The sequence below is a fragment of the Leopardus geoffroyi genome, chromosome B2 (assembly GCF_018350155.1).
Source record: "Leopardus geoffroyi isolate Oge1 chromosome B2, O.geoffroyi_Oge1_pat1.0, whole genome shotgun sequence".
NCBI lineage: Eukaryota > Metazoa > Chordata > Mammalia > Carnivora > Felidae > Leopardus > Leopardus geoffroyi.
The window spans coordinates 99,764,522-99,789,132 of NC_059332.1; the positions used below are offsets into that span (position 1 = coordinate 99,764,522).

Genomic DNA, 24,611 nt, shown 5'->3' on the forward strand with positions numbered 1-24,611 from the left:
AATGGGAGGAGATTTTAAAGTTTATGCAGAAATGTAGTTTCTCTACATACATGTCTTTGGTCTTTCTGTCGAATCATTGATTTCTCTGGGTTAACTCCAGATTCTAAGTTATTTGTTTCTATCATAAGATCAGACTGTGCTTATTGTAACATTCAATTTAAAGTCAACTTCTAGATTTCCTTTTAATCCTATTTTCACGTTGCCTTCTACTTAGCTAATAAAAGCTGACACTTTAGAAAGATTACAGAAACTTCTATCACTATTCTTCCTGATTCACTTTAAGAGTAATTTTTTTGGTTCTTTTCATCTGATATAATGAAAACAAGTTATTTTTCCTTTATTTGAGATAATTTTTTCTGGAAAAAAATTTTTTTTAAATGTTTATTTATTTTTGAGAGGCAGAGAACGAGCAGGGGAGGAACAGAGGGAGAGAGAGAGAGAGACACAGAATCCGAAGCAGGCTCCAGGCTCTGAGCTGTCAGCACAGAGCCTGATGCGGGGCTCAAACCCATGAACCGTGAGATCATGACCTAAGCCGAAGTCAGTTGCTCAACCGACTGAGCCGTCCAGGTGCCCCTGGAATCTTTAAATAATATTTTACTTCAGTGGCTTGTATGTACTACTACATTAGATTTAGCTAATTAAAAAAAAATGTTAAGGTTTTATTTATTTTTGAGAGAGAGAGAGAGACAGAGTATGAGTGGGGGAGGGGCAGAGAAACAGAATCCAGGAAGCAAGAGCCTGACATGGGGCTCGAACCCATGAACCACGAGTTCATGACCTGAGGCAAAGTCAGACACTTAAACAACTGAGCCACCCAGGTGCCCCTAGATCTAGCTAATTTAAAAAAAAATTTTTTTTTTTTTTCAACGTTTATTTATTTTTGGGACAGAGAGAGACAGAGCATGAACAGGGGAGGGGCAGAGAGAGAGGGAGACACAGAATCGGAAGCAGGCTCCAGGCTCTGAGCTGTCAGCACAGAGCCTGATGCGGGGCTCAAACCCACGAACCGTGAGATCATGACCTAAGCCGAAGTCAGTTGCTCAACCGACTGAGCCGTCCAGGTGCCCCTGGAATCTTTAAATAATATTTTACTTCAGTGGCTTGTATGTACTACTACATTAGATTTAGCTAATTAAAAAAAAATGTTAAGGTTTTATTTATTTTTGAGAGAGAGAGAGAGACAGAGACAGAGTATGAGTGGGGGAGGGGCAGAGAGACAGACTCCAGGAAGCAAGAGCCTGACATGGGGCTCGAACCCATGAACCACGAGATCATGACCTGAGGCAAAGTCAGACACTCAAACAACTGAGCCACCCAGGCGCCCCTAGATCTAGCTAATTTAAAAAAAAAAAAATTTTTTTTTCAACGTTTATTTATTTTTGGGACAGAGAGAGACAGAGCATGAACAGGGGAGGGGCAGAGAGAGAGGGAGACACAGAATCGGAAATAGGCTCCAGGCTCCGAGCCATCAGCCCAGAGCCCCGACGCGGGGCTCGAACTCACGGACCGCGAGATCGTGACCTGGCTGAAGTCGGACGCTTAACCGACTGCGCCACCCAGGCGCCCCTAGCTAATTTTTAATAAACTCCTTTCATCTTATGTATTAGTAGCTGCTTTCATGGGGGTACAATTGTTTGCTTAAGACATATGGGCTCTTATTGCTGAGCTTTTCCTATGACTTTTCTGAGTTTCATTTATCTTTTAAAGCTCTCCTTTTATTTCTAGTTACTGTAAACACTGTAATTTTATGTGAAAATTTTCCTTTGGTTTTTAAACAATAAGTGTTCACTGCCGACATTAATATTCTCCATCTTTTATATTATTAGCATGTCTTCAATTACTTGAACCACTTTCATATAATGTCCATTTGACAGTAACTAATGAGCATGTACTATGTACCAGGCCCTGGGTATACATATAATGATGGATAAGAAAGATATAACCCATACTATCTAGAGGGAAGGCAGATAAGTATTCAAAAGCTAACTGTAGGGGCACCTGGGTGGCTCAGTCAGTTGAGTGTCCCACTCTTGATTTCAGCTCAGGTCATGGAATCAAGCCCCTCATTGGGTTCTGTGCTGAGTATGGAGTCTGCTTGGGATATTCTCTCTCTCTCAAAATTTTTTTTTAAAAAAAGGTAACTGTAGTGCAAAGTCATCAGTGCTGAGAGAAACAGCCCAGGATGCAAGAGAGGAGTACGTGACTCAGACCTAGAAGGTCAAGGGAGGCCTCAGCAGGCAAGTGATGCCCAAGGCAAGACCTAAAGGACAAGTAGAAAGGAAAAATAGGAGTTAATCTGAGGAAATGAGTGGGAGTAAGGTATATCCTAGACTGAAGAAACAGCATGTGTAAAAACCCAGAGGTCAAAAAAAAGCTCTGGGTTTTCAAGCTTCTTAAAGAAATTCATGCTGTCTAGGCTGTAGAATACAAAGTGGACAGTTGTGTAGGAGATGAATTTGATGATGTAGAAGCCAGAGCTCTGTAAGCCATACTAAGGAAGTGAGAGCAATAGTGAATTGAGAGCAGCGAGGAGACCAACATGATCAAATTTGCTTTGGGCAATGACTGTGGTATAGACAGTGAGTTGTAATAAAGACTGGAGGTAGAAATACCACTTGGGAGGCCACTGCAGGACCCTAAGCGAGAGAGAGAGAGAGGTCTAGACTCTAATAGTGGCAGAGTAGATGGAGAGAAATACAAAGAACTGACTAGATTTACTAGTTTTTTGGATCCTGCAGGGTAACATGGAAGAGAAGGTGATAAAAGAAGGATCAGGGACGTCAGGTCTTGGGCTTGAACAACTGGGTGAATCATGGAGTCGTTTCCTAAGATTGGAAATACAGAGGGAGGAAGGTATGGGAGGATAGATGATGAGTTCAATTTTGGACATTTAACTTAACGTATTTATAGAAATTTCAGGTTGGGATTCCATGAGGCAATTAGACAAATGGGTCTGAAATTTGGAAAAGAGATATGAGTCGGATGCATGAACTGGGAATTATTAGCATCATCGATGGTAAATTGTGGCCAATAAGATCAGAGAGACTGCCCGGGACAATGTCCAGAGTGAAAAGACAGCCCAAGACAGAACCTTGAGCAATACCAGTGCCATCTTTAAGAGAGAGAGACATGGGGCGCCTGGGTGGCGCAGTCGGTTAAGCGTCCGACTTCAGCCAGGTCACGATCTTGCGATCCGTGAGTTCGAGCCCCGCGTCAGGCTCTGGGCTGATGGCTCAGAGCCTGGAGCCTGTTTCCGATTCTGTGTCTCCCTCTCTCTCTGCCCCTCCCCCGTTCATGCTCTGTCTCTCTCTGTCCCAAAAATAAATAAACGTTGGAAAAAAAAAAAAAAAAGAGAGAGAGAGAGACAGGAAAAAGACCCCACCAAGGACTGTGTAAAAGAGGGGCCAAAAATGACAAGTGCCATTCCCTCCTTCTCTTTATCATGTCTGCTTTTGTTCCTACAAGCTATCCTGTCTTGAAATTTCCTGTTAAGTCGCCCAGAAGAAAACCTCTTACACCTCTTCCTCTAGGTGTGTGCATTTGTAACAAACTCCTCGCACTCTGTCACCTTTATTCTCTCACTCCTACTCAATATACACGTTCCCACCAGTGTGTTTTACCCTGCTTCCAGGCCATGTGGCCTTCCTTCTGTTGTCCTTCCTGGTTGCCTCACCTGGCATTTCAGTCACTAGTCATTATTCAGATAAAAATCAAATCACAGTTGTAGCCTTGAACTGAGCTCTCATCATGCTAAAACAGGAGACACTTTTAAAAATGATACTGACCCTTAAGATTCTTAAAAGTTTATAAAATACTACAGCCTAAGCCTAACATGTATGTTGGCAACATCTGGAAAATCTTCTTTAAATCATAAGCATAATTAATATATTAAAATCTAAATTTCTGGTTTAAATACTAATCTATATCTGTTTTTTAAAGGATTAATTTAAATATTCCCAGTGAAGTTACTACTTATATTTAATATGAAATTACTTACGTTGTTCTTCTAAAGTCTTTCTGAAGTGTAGGGTATTCTGGCATCTTTCTAATATCTTCCCAATCTTTATCTTACAAAAAAAATATCAAATATTGTTATAGAAAATAATGTTACTTCTATCAAAAATCTATTTTAGCTTAAAAATATACATAAAAATATTCAAAATATGCTTTTGAAAAGGAATTATTTTGAAATATGACTCAAATATTATTTTGAAAAGAAAAATAAATTACCTGCAGGAAACCCCATGACACTAAATATCCGATCTAGTTGATCATGATGAAAGGGATTGCTTGTTTTTATATCTTCCTGACGACAGTGAAAAATAGGTTCTGAAGTCAACAATTCAGCAAATATGCAACCTATTGCCCATATATCTATGAAAGAAAAAGAATAAGTGTTTGCACACATTTATTATATTTCTTGGGTTATAACTCCTAGGTATAATCATAACCTACATGTAAAAATACTTTTCAGTGATGAAATATACAAAGTATGATAACTATATTAAGAAAACACATATATGACATGAAATAGCTGTATCATCATATAACAGATTGAAAGCCAAATAAAAAACATTTACTTGTAAATTTCCTAATGAAGATACACTTGGAAACTCAATTTAGCAAGCAAGGAATTTACATTTAGGCAAAGCCTTTCTAACCACTATTAACAATGTAGTCAGTGAAGCATTCAATTGAAGATCTAATACAGGGTATAAAATTCATGACCTGGTAGACTAAAACAATATCATCATCAGGTATATAGTGATTCATTCCTTTAAATCAATTAACTGCATAATGATAGAGCATAATTTCTGATTTAGGAGTCTAGACAAACAGGATAGACCATTAAAATGATTTGCAAAAAACTTAACTTTTGTTTGAAAGACTACCAACTTCAGTTTTTCCAACAAATTGTAAGGTCTAGAAGCTAATAAATACAAGTATATATGGGTACAGCATGACACTAGGAGAGAAGTTATTTGAACATAATCACTTGGATTAAGCTGTTCCATTGCTCCAATATTCCAGGAGAAAGTTAGGCATCTTTAAAAGTTTTACTAACCATTTCAAATCACCAGTTTTAGATTATTCTATTTGGATTTTACACATTGAAAAATTGTAATTTAGATTCTAAGACTATAATATTATATTTAAAATGCTTTGCCAAATGTATAAGTGAATTTTTATAAGATATATATTCACACTTGCCCACTTAAATAAATGCTATGTCATATTTTTTTTTAATTTTATTAAAAAAAATTTTTTTTTCAACGTTTATTTATTTTTGGGACAGAGAGAGAGCAATATTTTTTTTTTTTTAATAATAATGCACAGACCACAGTATAGGATAGAAAAGCACAGTGTTTAGTAGCCTACTAAATGTGGGAATCACATTCTGTAGACAAGCTAATTAAGAAAAAAGTCTAATTATAGCCATTAGCTAGAATTAACATTGGTATGTTATTTCATAAAACAAATTGCTAAATGAAAAAAAAAAACCATAGTGTAATGTCTCACTCCATTCAGGAACAGTTTCCTTTCACATAAGTTAGCCTTTTGGATAATGGAAACATATCCCTTCAATACCCATTTTTTATCACACCGTTACCTGCCATCTTAAGAGGTTATAAAATATCATTTACTCTTTCTTAATGACTCAGAAGGGTCATCATCATCATAAGCATCCATCATGAAAGAGTAGAGTAATAACTCTTCAGTGTCTACTATTAAATTCTTTTCTCTCTCCCACATCATGTTGTTGTCACTCTTGCCTCTGACAGAGCTGCCTCTGACAGTCCCATCTCTCTTCCTGCTGGCTGCCTCTACTATGCCGTCAGCTGGGACTAGTACTGCATGTTTCTGGTCATGCCAATTTCTGGTCTGCCTTCCATTTAAAGGACAGGAGCCAGGATCTAGATCTCCTGAGAACTGCTAAGAGAAGGAACCTCAGAGTAGCAGGTAATGTTAAATTTTAGGGTTTCTTGCCTCATATTAGCCTCTAATTTTAAATGGTCATCTGGTTCCTGTATCATCTATACCCATTTCTCAGCTCTCAGATCTCAAGACTGTTCCTCCCTCCTTCCTTCCCTCCCTTTACACACACATACACACACACACACACACACACACACACACACACACACACACACACGCTGTCATTCCCCAGCCCCCCTAAATGTCACTCCATAAAACTTCACTGATATCAAATCACCGAACTCTTTTTTTTTTATATGCTCTGAATAGAAATAATACTCATTTCTGACATGAACCAGCTATGGAGAAGAGTAAGAATAAGTGAATGGCTATGTATTTATTCTATGTATTTATAATGTCTGCTAGGAATATATTTCAAGCCTAAAAATAACTTATTTGGGGAATATTCTTTCCCTGGGTCTTCTTTCCTAGTGTCTATCCAGAAGGGATAACTGCAACTTAACTAAAATTGAAAATCAGTGATTATATTTTTATCTTTATCTGTAAGTTGTAAACTGATTTAAACTTAATTTCAGTTGTCCTTACCCTGAGGAAATAAGAAATATAGTGGATTTCTAATTCATACTCAGTTAGCTTTACTTCCCCAAAAGATATCTAGTTTTATTTCAACGGTAGAACAGCTAATCAGAAAATATTCATAGAACTGTGCTTCTCAACGTCTGGGCTGTCAAAGTGTGTGGACCATGTGCAACAGAACCATTTAACGGCACGTACTACATATGGGACTTACTGCCACAGACTGGCTCTATCAGAATCTCTGGGAGTGGGACAGGCTTTGGTGGGAAGTCACTTAGTTTAACAGAAGGTTTTGGCTGAATCTGCCTTTTCTTACTGGAAATCTCCCTTGTAGATCTAGACTGTGTAGAGCTTGGTAAGAGCCCAGCGCATGTGGATTTCTACTGTTAGCACATCCCCTACTTGCTGCCCTGCATTCTGGGTTGTCTCATCATCAGTTCTGTGCTGAGGCACCAACCTGGTGGTGCTCAACTAATATGCCTCTTTCTCTGGCGTCTCTTCAGTCTCCTGCTATCCCCCGGTGCCTTCTGAGATTGTCTAAGAGACTTTACTGCTCTGGATTGAGAGATCTAAGAGAAAAAGCAAACGCAATTCTCAAAGTTTCAAAGACACAGCTCCTCAGTAAAAATCACTCACTGGAATGTAAGTAGAGTCAGGCTCTGATTTTAACCCCTCATTCTGAGAGCCCTCTATTCCTTCCGTCTGCTTGTGCAGTTCTGAATTTTTCACAGACAGCTGACCCTGTCCGTGGCTGAGAGCGTGGCCTCGGTAGCCTCTGAACGCAGCCTCACTGTGGGCTCAGCTGCTGGTGGAAGGGTCTAAGGTCGGTCTCAGACTCCTCTACTGTCAAACACTCATGGGATTTTTCACTAATTGAACAAAATCTTTCGGCAATATTTACAAAGTATTACAAGATTCCAGCCCCTTGCTAGCGTCGCCATCCCTGGACAAAGTATATATACGCTCGGCGTCTCAGTTTTGCAGAAATCAGACCTGATGAATGAGGACATCACTATATTTTATTTTTTGTTTCTCCTTTTACCCACGTATAGGTTAGTTATCTATCGAATCTTTTCCAACATGGGAGCTTCCTTTGTAGTTCTTTGCATGTTACCAGGTTTTTCAGAAGTTTAACAGAGAAAGGTTTGTGCTCATCTGTTTTTAATAATTTCGTATTTTTGGTGCCTTTATTAAATAGAACTCAACAAATGCAGCTAAATGTAGTCAAAACTGGTATCAGTCTAATACCAGTAAACAGAAAATTCCACACAAGGAAAATTTCAAGAAATACACGCAGGAGATTTCGGCACCTTATAGAACTAGCCCATCATAGTGACAGTACTACCCACCTCCTCTCTTTTCACCTCATTTTGAGAAATCTCTAGGTTTGAGTACAGCTCCCTCTTCCTGACTCCCTCAATTTGTAGCTGGGCCCACTGAGGACACTGTAGTCATCAGGTAGCAAAACCCTTGTCTGTTCTGGAGCAGACTTTAAATCCTACAGAGAGTGTGTTTATAACAGGTTTTCTTACTCCATTTTGTCTCTTGGCAAAATGGCAAGAGGCTGAGCACAGCTAACCTACCCAGACTCTTATTTCCTCCTGTAATAGAGAAACTGCTACTCTGATCAGCGTCATGGCGGGAGAGAAAAATTAGTCACATTACTTCTTGTTTAGGAAAGGACGGACGGACTGACTTTCCCCCAGTAGAAGGGCCTTTTGCCAACACCACACTATTCTTGTTTTCTGTTTTTCTTTTTGTGGAGAAAACAATTCTAGAAATCTCTCCAGTTCTTCTGATCAATGGTAGGTAAGTGCAAAATAAAACTTGTATGTTATCATTTCCGTGGCAATTCAACAGGATCAGATAACTCTATTCTCTAAAAGAAAATGCTTTCTCCTTTTACAAGAACCATATTCTCCTACACGGTTAAAAATCCTAATCTACCAGGATATAAAATGCAGGAATACAGACGACAATAGGACTTTTACAAAGATATATAAAGCGGTTTTTACAAAGCAGCTTCATAATTATGATACCATTTGGTATTTATGATAATTTGATGCTAAGATAGTAAATCATTTTAGACTAACTTACCAATGGCCTTTGTATAATGTCTTGCACCAAGCAGAAGTTCAGGAGCCCGATACCAAAACGTCACAACTACTGGATCCAAATCTGCTAGTGGCTTTAGAGGAGAATTGAATAATCTGGCAAAACCCATGTCCGCTAAAAAATGAAATAAGTTAATATAAAACTCAGTCTGGCATGCTACTAGAACCATGCAAGGTTGATGACAACAGCCACTATTGAAGACAATAACTTTATAAAGCAATCCTTTTATTCCTTTTCAACCAGGGGTCTGCCCCAGGCACCAGATCCCCCCTTCTGAGTAGATATTATTATCGTGCCTATTTTACTGATAAAGAAACCGAGGCCTAAAGATATTCTGACTTGCCCAAGGCCACAGAGCTAGTAAATACAGAGTCATAATTAGAATCTAGGTCTGACCTCAGATCCCTGGCTTTCAGAGACATAATATTCTTAAATGTTTTTTTAAACTGAAACAGTCTCAAAATTTCCATGGTTAATTATGACCTCTGGACGCCTCTGCATCTAAACACTGACTACATCTGAGTGTGGCGTGAGCTGGAATTGGCTCGTGGATGCATGAGAGCCAGTTTGTACACATTTCTCCCCAACACTGAGTTGAGTGATGTCATGCGACTTGAAATGGGCTATCATGGGAATATTTGCATCATAGAAAACAACAAACGCTACACACTGGGGATTTTTTTCCACCCAGGGAGCCATTGTTGGATAATTACCAGCACATCATATACATGTTTCCAGGAAAATGTACACAATATGTCCGAGGTAATTTGTTATAATTTGTTATAATTCAGGGTGTAACAAAGGTCTATGCCAAAGCTAACTGAGTTAAATATTAGAGGTGTACACAAGTAGTAAAAAGAATATTTATTACTCTAATAAGTTCCTGGGTGTCTGGCTGGCTCAGTCGGGAGAGCATGTGACTCTTGATCTTGGGGTTGTGAATTTGATCCCCAGGCTGGGTGTAGAGATTACTTAAAAATAAAATTAAAAAGACAATCTACTATATAATAAGTCCTTGAGACTATCTAATTTTCTTAAGATTTAATAAATAACAAATACCTTTCATTTATCAAGTACTTCAGAATTACAGATGGTTTTCACATATATCATGTATCACTTCATCTAATCCTCATGCTGGTTTAATAAGTATTTTGTTCCCCACCTCTGAGATGAAGAATCTAAAGTCCAAGGCAGTTAAGTGACTTTCCCAAGGTCACAGGGATAGCAGTAAAAATGCTAGTATTCAAACAAACCATGTTATAACTTAGCAGCTGCATTCTTAATCATTGATCTGACATCCAATAGATTATACATATGACAATCACATATCACAGAGGTCAAATCACAAGAATGAAAAACCTCCGTAATTTGAAATATGTAATGTACACAGTATATTTTGCAGTATATTTTGACTGTATAAGGGGTCCCAATGAACTATGTAATAGCACATTAAGGTTTAATGTACTATTTAATCATTTAATCTAAAACTGCATGCTATAACATACATTAAAATTTTAATTTACAGCGATTTTGTTTCTTTAGAATTTGAATATTTTACAAGGCTTTCTGAGAATGCTTTGGAGAACACAGGTCATAAAAAATAAGGCTATCCAAGGAAGCCTGCGCTGATGCCTACTGTTTCCTAACTAAATTTCCCCCATAGCAAAGACATTCAAAATCTTTCTACCAATATTACGCCTACCTCAAAGCACTGCTTTATGTATTTAATACATGCTGATTGTTGCTGATGGCAAAGTAATGTGATGAAATGTTTCACCCACTGAAAAGTATATTATTTTTAAGTAAAAGCTGAAGCCAGTATTTCTCCCTTTATTCCCTACCTTCTTAGTTTTATATAAGCCTCATCTATTCAGTGTCAGATGAAATCAAGTCCAAAGGAAACCATAAACATTCTTAAAAATAATTCCTGTCTATTATTTGAACTTTAAAGGAGTTTCAAACCATTTCTCAAATAATCACCAATGTAGACAAAAGGTAACTAACCTAAAACCGTTCCATTCAACAGATTGCAGTGATAAAATTCTGGTGTGAGTGCTAATGAGACAGTATCAGATGATGAAGAAAAGCAGGAAAACCATGGGGTCTACCACCAAGGAACTGACATGAAGGTGAGGTGACAAAATACACAGAGTAGATAAAAACAGAAGTGCTGTAAGACTAAAGGTGAGTTACCACTGGCTTCTACTAGACTCTAAGTCCTATGAGGGTAGGGCATGTATCTCCTTCATGGCTCTACGTGGAACACTGGTAAACATTTGTGGAAGTGGACCAAATTGAACATGGAACTTGAGCTGGATTCTCAAGGGTGAATCACTGAACAGTAAAAGGGGCAGGAAGCATTTCAGGTAAGACCTGAAGTCTTCAGGTTGCTGGGGAGGGGGAGGCTTAGGCACAGGGAAGGGCGCGATGCATTTCTCATTTGACTGTGCTTTTCTTTTCACTCAAAAAAGGACTGTGTGGGGCGCCTGGGTGGCTCAGTCGGTTGGGCGTCCGACTTCGGCTCAGGTCACGATCTCGCGGTCCGTGAGTTCAAGCCCCGCGTCGGGGCTCTGGGCTGACGGCTCAGAGCCTGGAGCCTGCTTCCGATTCTGTGTCTCCCTCTCTCTCTGCCCCTCCCCCGTTCATGCTCTGTCTCTCTCTGTCTCAAAAATAAATAAACGTTAAAAAAAATTTTTAAAAAGGACTGTGTTAAAGTGTTAAGCACAGGCATCAGAGCATTACTAAGTTTTAAAAAGTAATGTGCTATTACAACAAAAATTAAAAGCAATTTAATCAACTAAATTGTTTTCTAGCACTGCTGGTATTACTTCTTGCTTACTTTTAGCCCTGACTGTATTCCTAATGGTGAACAGAATTACAATCCTAAAACTCTGAACAGTAGGGTAACCAACTGGCCTGGCTAGAATACAGAATTTCGGGTGAGGAGTACTAGAGATATCTGGGAGTAGTAAGAGAAAGACAGCAAGTGCGAGGGACCAGGATAGAGGGGATGACTGGTACAAACGAGGGGAGAGTACAAGATGACAATGATGAATTTGGTTTGAAACAATGGAGCAGAGGTTGCCAGCAGCACATCCAAATTAAGGTAAAGATTCTGGCTAGGGGGAAAGAAGAGAATGAGACTCAGATCTTAGAATGATTTTTACAGAATCCAAGATTTTTAGGCCACACTCATCAATTCCTTAAAGTAGCAATTGTAGGGGGAGGCCACGCCCTGGCCAGTGCAACACAAGGTTAATAGGAGTAAAAGCCAGTAATAAATAAAATGCAGAAGTAAGAGCAAAAGTGGTAAGTAGAAAAACAGAATTATGTCATGTCACGTAGACCAAGGAAAAAGACAGTCTCAAGGCCAGACTGGTCAGAAGAACAAATGACTAAGGCAATAAAGGAAAACCGTGACTAACTACAGGCCACTAGATCTGATGAGACAGAGGTCATAGGTGACCTTTTTGGAGAGCAGTTTCGATAGAGGGACAGAATTAGAGGACAGATTAGGGTGAGTGGAACCAGTGGGTGAACATCGTATGTTCTAGCAGTAGAGGAACAAGGAGGGGAAATTGAATGAATAGTAAAGAAAACAAAATGGGTATGAGAAGATTTATTTTAGAATTGGAAAAGGATTATGAAGGTTTAAAGGTGAAGAGGAGAAACTGGGGGAGCAGACAGTGGAGACACTGCAGTGTGAGAGTTTAAGTACAATGGGAAGCTATTTAGAAGCTAAGGGGACCCCACATAGGTAGGACTCAGGAGGGGAGAGTCACTCTTTCTCTGAGACCGTTTCAAAGGCAGCGCTGTGCCGACAAAAAGTGGTCAGTGAGGGTACAGCAGACAGCTTTGATATGGCTGGGCAGCAACATTTGTAGGGAAAGAGACTTTGGACCTGAGAGGCTGAGTAAGCCACAACCTCTCTAAAGTCAGCTCTCCTTCTCTGGAACATCCACCTTACAGGGTGGTTGTATAAAGTGAGGGAACATATGAAAGCATTTATGACACTGGGTAGTAAACTAATTATTTCACTGCCTGTCACACGGAGGGACTGCCCTTTACCACCCTTTCCCTTTCACCAGTGTCTAGCAAAAAGTAGGTCCTCAAATGCCTATAAGGAAAAGAGTGCAAGCGTGAAACAGAAAAAAGTGAGGAGTGGTGGAGAGGGGTGGGGAGGGAAGCAAAACGGAAGGGGGGGGAAGGAAAGCAGCTACTTGGTTCTTAGTGACCATCAACAACATTTTTTATGACTCTGAATCTCAGTAAACTTAGCATAGAGGTTGAAAGAAAAGGAATTTGATTTATAACCAACCAACCAAGGAGCACGCTTGGGTGTAGTAGGACAGAATGGATGTGCAATAGGTCAAGTTAGCACAATTCTGCATCACCCCTAGCATGACATATCCTAACAGCAAAGAAAGCAGGTTGATGAAACAATATTTATTTAAAAAATTTTTTTTTCAACGTTTTTATTTATTTTTGGGACAGAGAGAGACAGAGCATGAATGGGGGAGGGGCAGAGAGAGAGGGAGACACAGAATCGGAAACAGGCTCCAGGCTCTAAGCCATCAGCCCAGAGCCTGACGCGAGGCTCGAACTCACGGACCGTGAGATCGTGACCTGGCTGAAGTCGGACGCTTAACCGACTGTGCCACCCAGGCGCCCCACAATATTTATTTTAAAATCCTTCTGAAAACCATTGGAACATTTAATAAATGCAATTTCTATTACAAAAAATTATTAGAATGAAGCATTTCTTCACCTCATTCTCTTCCCAAACACGTCAGAGGTATAAATGATGCCAATTTCTTCTAGAACGATCTTCAGGGTTGCAAAGGGAATCTTAATAAATGGGAAGGATTCCTGTGGGTGCCTTAATCTAAGACCACCACATAAGAGGGTTTATAAACATGTATATTTCATTTGGAAAAAATATGTTGGTACCTGGCACGGGCATGCAGGGGGCAGGGGTAAGGTATGTGGGAAGATGTGTGTGTGTTAGGTCAGGTGGGAGAGATGCCTTCAGGGAAAGAACACTGGTGAAGCCGAGACAAAAGCAAGACTTAGAAGATGACATTTAGGGCAGCTGTGCAGGAGAGCAACCACGGCATAAACACGTGCTTGGGTACTGTATGAGAATGAAATTTTTGTGGGCTTGCTTGCCTCAGCTTACTTGGGGAAGAAACCTGAGGCGTTTTATCAACTATCTACCTACACCTCCCGACATATTTTCTAAAAACATGACGAGGAAGTCATTTTAAAATTAACTGCTTAAATAAGAGTCTTAAAAAGGGGAAACCATCTTTGCAGTCACTTCAGTTTCTTCGTAAATTATTTGAGAAATAATTACCTACCTATTTTGACTCTCCCCCTTTCAGGACCTTCTCCCATTACTAGGATATTTGCTGGTTTCTAGGAATAAAAATAGAGCATTCAAATTACTATGTTTATTCTTTTGACATGCTCTAAAATGGAGAAAAGTTCTTAAAATATGAAAATATCACTTCTGTATTTTCATCAAAACCATAATACAATATTAAATACCCTCTATATAGTTAAAGCATTTGACATACTTGAAGTTAGCACTAACCTTCTATAAACATCTTTGCTTTGAAAACATTTATTTTCAAAATTATACAAATAATTACAAAGAAGTTGAAGCTATCATTTCTGTTTACCCCACAGCAGTCACAAGTGATGTATTTTTTTTAAAAAACTTACACATATTATAACTGTCCACTTGCTGCCCACAAGAAACAGTTTTTGTGGTTGAAAAATGTTTTGTAAAATTTCAAACCACAGCATAATTACCTTCATTTAAATGAACTGAATGAAATATTCCTTGCTAAATATTTCTTAACTACTATAGGAAAACATGATCAACATTCAACAGACTCCATTCATATCCATATGCATTTCAGCTGTAGTTCATGCAAAAGTACAAAATTCCAAATATAATTTCAAGATGTAGGAAAATAAAAATCAAGGCTAATACAGAACTGTATAAAGAAAAGAATAGATTGCAAATGTATCCATTGCTTTTAAGTCATCCTCATTTGTAGATATTTGGAAACAGAGAACTATGGAAATAGGCTTTTGGGCAAGTCAGTCTCCTCTGTAAACTATCAAGAGAGAAAATTTCGGATTCATTTATTCAATCAATGAGCATATTTTTGTGTCTTAGGGACAAAAAAACATATTGACAATCAAGAGGAAAAACAAGCACATGATGAATTAAATCCCTAGCCTCCAGATGCTCTTTACATAAGTAGAAAGAAAAAAACAGAAGCTTTGTATAATATTAGAAGCTAATGCTATGTGTGAGTTATAGAAAGGACTGATGTCTTGGGTTAGAGGTTAAACCAGATTACTTTTAGATCCCTTCCAATTTGCTGGCTCTTCTTTAAGTTTCAATGAAAACAATTAGCACTAAAAAAAAAAAGTTCAAAGGAGGAAGTGATAACTAGAGTTTCCACTATTGAGGGAAATGTTCATTGGAGGTGAGGCGAGGGCGGTGTCCATTATCCAGATCCTGAAAAATGAACAGGAACTGGCATGTCAGGGTAGAAGGACAAGGGCAGTGGAGGAGGTGAAAAGGCTATGAACAAGGTAGGCTTAGGAGACAGTAACCCAGACTGAACTCTGGACAGAAACCAGAGGACCCATGTTGGGGGTAGCAAAATTAACCTAGACTCTGGATAGTCTTAAATGCCAGGTGAAGTAATCTGATCTTTAAATGGCAGGCTGTGAGATCCCAGGAGAGGGGGAGCTATCAGAACTAGGTATAAGATAATAAAGGCTTTGTCCAAGGCCTTCTAAGCTGAAACGGAGAGGGAGTTATGGAGCTGAGCAACATTTTAAAGGAGAAATTAACAGGACTTTGTGACTAGTTGAAGTCAGAAGACTAAGACAAAGGGTGATACAAATTTCAGCAAGGTTTTGAGTTTCTGCAACTAAAAGAATGATGGTGCCTTTATTGTGGAACAGTTATGAGAGGTACTGGTTAGGGAGGGGGAACAATGTGAGATCCCTAAGTCATACTATTCAGAAGAGGATTTGAAAATTATTGTCACTGGAGTATGATGACTGAAGACACAAGACAAAATTAGTTTATCGCAGCAGAAAGAGAAAATAGCATCAGTCGAAACCCAGAGTTTCAAGATTCAAGTTTGATAATGATTTATCAAAGATCCATTATAGATAAAACACTATACTGCAGACCTTCAGGAAATAAAGAGAAATAAAACATGAAGCTCAAGACTTCAAAGAGCTTCAAAAATCTAATAAGGAAAGAAAGACAAACTGCTTTTTAGAATACAAGGCAGGTTATGAAAAGTACCAAAACAGCAAAAGAAAATGTCAGGAATGAATGATTCTTCTCAGTGAATATCAGGATAGACTTTAGGAAAAAGACTTTGGATGAATGAAGGATGACTAAGATTCTGATGGGCCTAAATGAAAGAATGACTTTTCAGGCTCTGAGAACTCTGTAAGTAAGGGCACAGTCACATAAAAATAGAGACGTGGCATGCTGGGAGAACCTGCACTAGAGCATAGGATGCTGGAAAGGGGCACCTGGGTGGCTCAGTCAGTTAAGCGTCTGACTTCGGCTCAGGTCATGATCTCGCGGTCCGTGAGTTCGAGCCCCGCGTCGGGCTCTGTGCTGGCAGCTCAGAGCCTGGAGCCTGTTTCAGATTCTGTGTCTCCCTCTATCTCTGACCCTCCCCCATTCATGCTCTGTCTCTGTCTCTGTCTCTGTCTCAAAAATAAATAATTAAAAAAAAATAAGACTGGAAACTACATTGGGAACAAAATGCCACATTAAAGAAACTGGAATTGATCCTATAGGCTAAGCCAAGACAGGACAGTGAGATAATCAGATTTATATTTAGGAAAAAAACTGGTAGCAATGTGAAGGCTGAATCGGAAAGGGTGGATGGATCACAAAGCAGAGACAGAAACCAATAGTCTAGGGAAAAGTAAGGGCACCCTAAATTGTGACAATGGTCATGGGGGAACATATAAGAGCATTTTAAGGTAAAAGTTCAAGACTTGGGATTGCTTTTTTATACCACCCTCTCCACCCTCAAAGTCATGCATTCAACAAATATTGATTAAGCACATTCTATGTATCAGGCTAGATGCTAGAGATGCAGCAGTAAGAATCCATCCAGGAAAAATCCTTGCCCTCATGGAGCTTACATTCTTGTGGGAACAGAAGGGCAATAAATAAACAAATGTACACTATATCAGATATTGGAAAAGAAACCAAGGAGAATACAAGAGATTTCCATATCTGATATTATGGCCGACTAGGTGCTCTAGGGGACCCTGCTATTACAGAACCATATGCTGCATAAGAAACCTCCCTTAATGGATTCCCTGATCTCACAAGAGGTCAGGGATTATCTACCACTCCAAGTGCCGGCCCAAATAATGTATCCTTGTGGCTAGAGACTAAAGGAAAGTCAGGATGGGCCTAAGAACAGATGCCAACAACACTTCAATGGGGATACTGAACCATGGGCCACCAGCAAAGGAAGAAAGCTGAGCCTGCGACCACAAAGTCAGCTAAGACTCTCAAATGGACTAAAATAAACCTAGATACTACCAGTAGAAGCAAAAGAAAACTCTCTCTGGAGGAAAAACTTCTTAATTTAGGCCTAAGGACTAAAACAAAACAGTTTCCTGCTAAAAGCAGATTATTTCCATTTTGAATTAGAAACAAAATCCATTCCTACACTATTTACGAGAGATCCACCTAAGCACAAGACCCATAAAACCTGAAATAAAAGGCTATTGAAAGGTGTATCAGGCAAACTGCTAAGAGTTAGATCAACTATTAGTAATGTCAGATGGAATAGCTTTTAAGATAAAAGCATTATTAGGAATACAGATGGTCACTATATAATGATACAAGGTTCAATTCACCAGGAAGAGGCAACATTCCTAAACTTGACATGGACTTGAAATATATATAAAGCAAAAGTTGATATAACTTCAGGGAGGGAAGAGAACAATGATAATGTTAAGATATAGACTATCCAGAAGACACAGTTAACAAGGTTCATCTAGTGGGCATATACACAACTTTTTATTCAATAATTAGAGAATACACATTTTTCTCAAAGACACATGGAACGTTTACAAATGTTGATCACATACTAGCAAGTCTCAAGAAATTTCAAGGAACTGTTATCAAACAGGCTATGTTCTCTGACTACAATGCAATGAAGTTAAAAGTCAATCACCAAAGTATAAATTTAAAACTCCATATATTTGGAAATGTAAAAATACTTCTATTGAGGGTGGCTCAGTCAGTTAAGCATCTGACTTCGGCTTTAGTCATGATCTCAGGGTTCACAGGTTTGAGCTCCGCATTGGGCTCTGTGCTGACAGCTCAGAGCCTTGAGCCTGCTTCGGATTCTGTGTGTGTGTCTCTCTCTGCCCCTCCCCCGCTCATGCTCTGTCTCTCTCTCTCTCTCTCTCTCTGTCAAAAATAAATAAACTAAAACAACAACAACAACTTCTATTGTGTGTCAACTATACTTCAATTAAAAAAAAGAAAGAAAGAAAGAAAGAAAGAAAGAAAGAAAGAAAGAAAGAAAGAAAGAAAGAAAGAAAGAAAGAAAGAAAGAAAAAAAGAATCAGGGCAGTAGCATTTAGACTGGTGGCCACTGTATTCTTCACAGCCATTACCCCATAGGACAAACAGTGCAACTTAATTAAGAATATCCTTGATGAAAGAGTAAAAAATATTAAGTTAATTAAATCTCAAACCTTGAGTATACATGTCTTTTTAATACTCTGATAAAACGAGATGTATACATAAAGCATTTCTGTTGCACTATGAAGCCAACAGTTGTCTAGAAGAAAAAGGAGTTGTGCAGTTGTATGCTGACTAGTTGTTTCTCACTAAATATTTTTGTTTTATTAAATATAGTTATATTTTTAAAGATTTTACTTATTAATTATTAAAAATTTTGTAATGTTTATTTTAGAAAGAGACAGAGTGCAGAGTGCATGTGGGGGGTGGGGAGAGAGAGAGAGAGAGAGAGAGAGAGAGAGAGAGAGAGAGAGAATCTGAAACAGGATCCAGGCTCTGAGCTGTCAGCACAGAGCCCAATGCAGGCCTCAAACTCATGAACTGGGAGATCATGACCTGAGCTGAAGTCAGATGCTTATTAACCCATTAAGCCACCCAGGTGCCCCTTAAGATTTTATTTTTAAGTAATCTCCACACCCAACATAGGGGTCAGGCTCACAACCCTGAAATCAAGAGTCATATGCTCTACTGAGGGAGCCAACCAGGTACCCCAATAGTTATTTTTAGTAAAATATGTTATTTCATTAATAGGAAAAAAAATTCCTCTAAATCACTCAGAGGTAAAAGGAGAATCTATGAAGAAATTAAAAATACTCAGAAATGAAATAAGTATTACCTATCAAAACCCGTGAAATGAAGCTAATGCAGTATTTACAAGGGCAATTTCTAGAATCCTTAAATATTTCTGTTAGGAAAAAAGGAAGGCTGAACATAATGATGTACCCAAGCTAAGAGGAGTGGGGGGGGGGGGGGGAGCTCAAGAAAATACACCAAAAGAAAGTAGAAGTAAAAAGATAAAGGTAAGGGCAGAAATCTATGAATGAAACAGGATTTATGAAGCCTCTAGGACAACTATTATGAGAGGATAGAAGGTGCAAATAAACATTACAAATTACAAGGAGGATCATAAATCTAGGGCCAATGGAAGTGAGAAAGATAACCCCACAAAGAACTTTATACTGATTATTCTTAAAATGTATACAAAATGGACAAAGTTGAGAAAATGTAACCTACAAATTGACTCAAGATGAATTTAGGAAATCTTAACAAACCAATAAGTGCTAAATAAATTGAAACTATATTTAAAAATCTCCCTACTAAGAAAACACCAAACCCCAAATGACCACAGATGCAAGTTCTCCACAAATTTTCAATGAACAGGTTATTTGATCTTATTCAAACATTTGCAGAGAACAGAAAAAGAGGGAATGCTCCCAATAAGTTCTGGAAGGACAATATAATCTTGGTAGCAAAAACAGACAAAGTAAGGGAAAGAAAAAAATTTCAGGCCAACCTCACTCACGAGTATAGATGCAAATATATTAAACAAAATATTATTAAGCCAAATCCATTAACAGGAATGCCAGGATAGCTTCACATGAGAAAACCTACATAAGTCTCTCAGCATATTAACATATGAAAAAGGAAAGATGACATAATTATCTCGACAGAGGCTAAAAAAGCAGTTAATAAAATTTAATACCCATTCATGATAAAATCTTTCAGCAAGTTAGACTAGAAAATTACCCTCTTAACCGGATAATGGGTATATATCAAAAACTAAGAAGTAACATTGGAAGGATTCCCTTTAAAATTGGGAATAATGCAGTGATATCCACCATTATCACTTCTAAAATCAACATCGCACTGTAAGTCTGGTGCTATAAAACAGTAATTAAAGGGATATGAATTGGAGAGGCAGGAACAAAATTATTGTTATTTGCAAATGATGTAATTATTTACATAAAAAACACAAAGTATTTGCAGACAAATTATTAGCAATAGTAAGGGAGATTAGTAGATGTTTGGCTAACTGAACAATATGAAAAACTCAGCTGTATTTTTATATACCAGCAAAAGAAAAAAAAGGGTAGGAAATAAAATTTTTCAAAGGCAGCATTTCTACAGTAATAATAATAAAAAAAAAACTATAAGGTACCTAAGAATAAATACACTAAAGGATGTAGAAAATATTTATACAGAAAATCTTGAAACTTTATCTTAAATGACATTAGTAACTCTCAAATAAATTAAGAAGTCATGTTTATAGATAAGAGGACTCTATATAGTAAAGACATCAATTCTCTCCATTCTTATCTATAAATCCAGGGAATCTGGCTGAAAACATGACATCCAGATTTATTTTATTATTTTTTTAAGTTTATTTATTTATTTTGAGAGAGAGAGAGAGCAGGGGGTAGGACAGAGAAAGAGGGAGGGAGACAGAATCCCAAGCAGGCCTCGTAGGGCTCCAACCCATGAATCGTGAGATCAAACCAAACCGTAAGACTTGAGCCAAAATTAAGAGTAGGACACTTAACCAACTGAGCCACGCAGGCGCCCCCAAGATTTATTTTAAAGCCATAGTAAAGACAGTATGATACTGGTACAGAGATAGACGAAACTGATCAATGTGATAGAATGGAGAACCCAGGCGGAACCATGATGCTGTGAGAAGAGCAACTTCAGAGTCAGTGGAGAAAAAAGGAACTAGTCAATAAATCGTGCTGGCACAACAGGTATCCCAGTGGGAAAAAAAATAAATAAAATGAATCTTTGTCTCATATCAGACATACAACAGTTTCGAGCAGATTAAGGAATTAAACATGAAAAGCAAAACTTTAAAACTGTGTGTGTGGGGGGGATGCAGAATATAGCTAATATCTTTCTGACCCTCAGGTAGGAAAGAATTTCTAAAACGAGATATAAAAAATCATCACGAAAGAGAAGACTGACAAATCTGGCTATTAAAATAACTTTCAGGGGCGCCTGGGTGGCGCAGTCGGTTAAGCGTCCGACTTCAGCCAGGTCACGATCTCGTGGTCCGTGAGTTCGAGCCCCATGTCAGGCTCTGGGCTGATGGCTCAGAGCCTGGAGCCTGTTTCTGATTCTGTGTCTCCCTCTCTCTCTGCCCCTCTCCCGTTCATGCTCTGTCTCTCTCTGTCCCAAAAATAAATAAACGTTGAAAAAAAAAATAATAAAATAACTTTCAACCACCAACAATAAAGAAAAGAAAAAGACAAAGCACAAGTGGAAGAAGTTTGCAACAGATAAGTAACAAAGATTCTGTATCCAGAATAAAGAACTCCCACAAATCAATATAAAAACAACCTAATAGAAAATGGGCAAAATGTCCAAAGGGGCATTTAACAAAATAAGAAACATTTAACCATTAAGCATATGAAGATGTTCAGTCTCATTAATAAAGAGGGAAATGTAATTAAAATCAAAATGAGATACCATTTTATACCTAGTATATTGGTTAAAAATTAAGAACTGCTGAGTAGGAAGTCAGGGGGAACTCCAAAACATTGTTGTTAAGAGAATAACTTGGTACAACTTCTTTGGAAAACAATGTGACATCATCTTGCGAACCTGAACAATTGCATACCCTTCGACTCAGTTATTCCATTTTTAGACACACCAGAGAATGTTCCTAGCAGCATAGGTTGTCAAAAAAAAAAAAAAAAAAAAAAAAAAATCTGAACACAACCCAAATTTCTAGCTAACAGGAAAATGGAGAAATTAATTGTGGTAGAAGCACACAATGAATTTTAAAACAGCAATGAAAATTTGGAGGTTACTAATAAAGGTAAAAAAACGTTTGCGTCTTAGCAGCATTATGCTGAGCGAAAAAAGCAAGTTTAGAAGACTATATACAGCAGAATGCCATTTTCTTAAAACTTAAAACCAAGCAAAGCTAAGAATATACTATTTAGGCACACATACAAATGTGATAAACCTATTTTTAAAAAGGAGTGCATAATGTAGGGATGCTTGGGTGGCTCAGTCAGTTAAGCATCTGCCTCTTGATTTCGGCTCAAGTCACGATCTCATGGTTTGTGAGATCGAGTTCCTCCTTGGGCTCTGTGTGGACAGTAGAAATTGGGATATTCTCTCTCTCTCTCTCTCTCTCTCTCTCTCTCTCTTCCTCTCTGCCACTCGTGCTCTCTCTCAAAATAAACAAACAAAAAGGAGTAAATAATGGATTCAAAACTTAGGATATTTGTTATTCTTGACAAGGCAGGAAGATGGGATGGGGGGAAAGGCATAAATAGAAGCAAGTTATGGGTGATGTTCCAGTTACTGGGGTAAGTGACAGGCTCTCCACTGTTACACCTTGTAACGTATGTAAATGTTCCACATAGTCTTTGTAAAGACAAAAAATAAAGCAAAGAATGGGGATATGCACTGCTGGGAGGGTGTCATTTTCAACAGTAATAAGCGCTATTTAAATTGCTCAGAGAATGTCTCCTTGAGAAGGTAACACTCGGGATAAGACCTGAAGAAAGTAGAGTAATAAGCTGCTGGAATATAAGGGAAGGGCAGTGTAGGCAAAGAGAAAGAGAAGCTGGAAAGGCCTGAGACAGGCGCTTGCCTGGAGAACTGGAGACTTGCGAGGGAGAACAATGGGCATCAGGAAGGACAGAATGATAAGGCACTGATGATTCTAGAGACAAGGAAACCAAACAGAAGTCCGGCCTGCTGTTCCCAATGCTTCTGCTTTGGGCACACGTCACTTGTGTACCAGACTTGGAGAAGTTCTTGAGCACTGTCTGGCCTGCACTCTGAGAGTAGGTGAGGGCCCCCAGAAGATCTGCAGAAGGGCAAGGCCATGGTGGATAGCAGTGCGAGGAAACCTTGGTGAGCTAGCAGGCTGGCTAACTGGAGAAAGAGCAAAGAGGTCAATGCAGTTGGAGTCAACATGACAGGAGAGTTAGTGTAGGAGAAGCAGCGGAGAGGTAAGGGGAAGATGGGCGGGGTTGTCAATCATACAGAATGATGGTTTTACATGACTAGAATTGGCATCATTTTATATTACTTTATCTTACCCATAATTTTTACAGGTTGTACAATGTGGCTTTTGGCATTTTGCTAAATCTCTGAGAACAGAATATGGAGAGATTATCATTTTCTACATCATATATTTTTATAATGTTTGATTTTATATTTTTTGGTATTGTTTCTAATTAAAGAAATGGCATTTTTTAATAAAAATGAATAATGCTGAGAGGAATAAAGGGTGTTTAGAGGAAAAAGAGCCCAGGGAAAAACCTATGAAGGAGGAACCAAGGTGAGAAAACAGCATAGGGTTCTAGAAGCTAAGAGAGCTTAAAAAGGAAGAGGTGGTCTTCAGGTGCAATAGAATGAAAGATAAAAAAAGGCAACTTCCTGGCATTTACAGAAGACAGACACAGGGAAAGAGACCCAAATAAGTGGGAAGAAGGTAAAGGCAGAATTAGAGTATACTTTGGAAGGTCTTAGGGAGAACAGACTCTCTGGGATATAACAATTCTTGGGGTACCTGGCTGGCTCAATCAGAAGGGCATGCGACTCTTGATCTTGGGGTCATGAGTTTGAACCCCACATTGGATATAGAGATCACTCAAATTAATAAAACGTTTAAAAAAATCTTAGAATTATCAAATCAACCATCTTATATATCTTCTGCTACATTATTTGTAATCTTACATTTTGAGCTTAAATGCTTCCAAAATAAAGCTGTAAGATAAAAACACACAGTATGTGATACGGGAGCAAAGTTGCTTCACGTAAGAAATGAAAATAGATGATGAGCATTTGAATGGCAGAAGAGCAGGAAGCTGGTCTTAGATCACTGTTAGCTAACTCTCATTAGAAGTTCCTGCAGTCATGCCGTGTAGAAACAGAGAATAGCTTTCACCGACCCCTTCCACAGTGGAATGAGGATACAGAGAGAGAGAAACAGGGATTCTAACTGGTACTGAAGTTTGTAGAAATATCTTTTTTTTTTTAAGTTTATTTATTTATTTTGAGAGAGAAAGAGAGAAAGCACGCACAGGAGGGGCGGAGACAGAGAGAGAGAGAGAGAGAGAGAGAGAGAGAATCTCAAGCAGACTCCACCCTCAGCCACACTTGGAGCTTGAGCCCACGACCCTGAGATCATGACCTGGGCCGAAACCAAGAGTTAGGGCACTTAACCGACTAAGCTGCCTAGGTGCCCAAAAATACCTTTTACAGAGGATACTTGAAGCCTATGGAATCTCTAACTGTGGGGTCCCCATGTACAGTGGGGAGCAGTGGCTATAAGCTCTTTCATACAGTCTGAGAAAGGAATGCAGAGTTTGGGCAGTATCCACAGAGAAGGGCTCCTGTAGTCAGGTGACGA

The 24,611-nt window shown here is 38.7% G+C and overlaps 1 protein-coding gene across 8 annotated transcripts in view; it reads right to left on the reverse strand.

Annotated features, from left to right (window-relative positions):
• Positions 1–24,611, reverse strand: part of CDK19 (cyclin dependent kinase 19) — a 196,413-nt gene that overhangs the window by 21,523 nt on the left and 150,279 nt on the right. For all 8 annotated transcript variants that reach the window (XM_045499282.1, XM_045499283.1, XM_045499284.1 and 5 more), the window contains 4 exons: positions 13,992–14,049; positions 8,614–8,745; positions 4,234–4,377; positions 4,001–4,070 (listed from right to left, as the gene is read on the reverse strand). In XM_045499282.1, the coding sequence (XP_045355238.1) occupies positions 4,001–4,070; positions 4,234–4,377; positions 8,614–8,745; positions 13,992–14,049 (404 nt within the window). The remainder of the gene's footprint in view (positions 1–4,000; positions 4,071–4,233; positions 4,378–8,613; positions 8,746–13,991; positions 14,050–24,611) is intronic.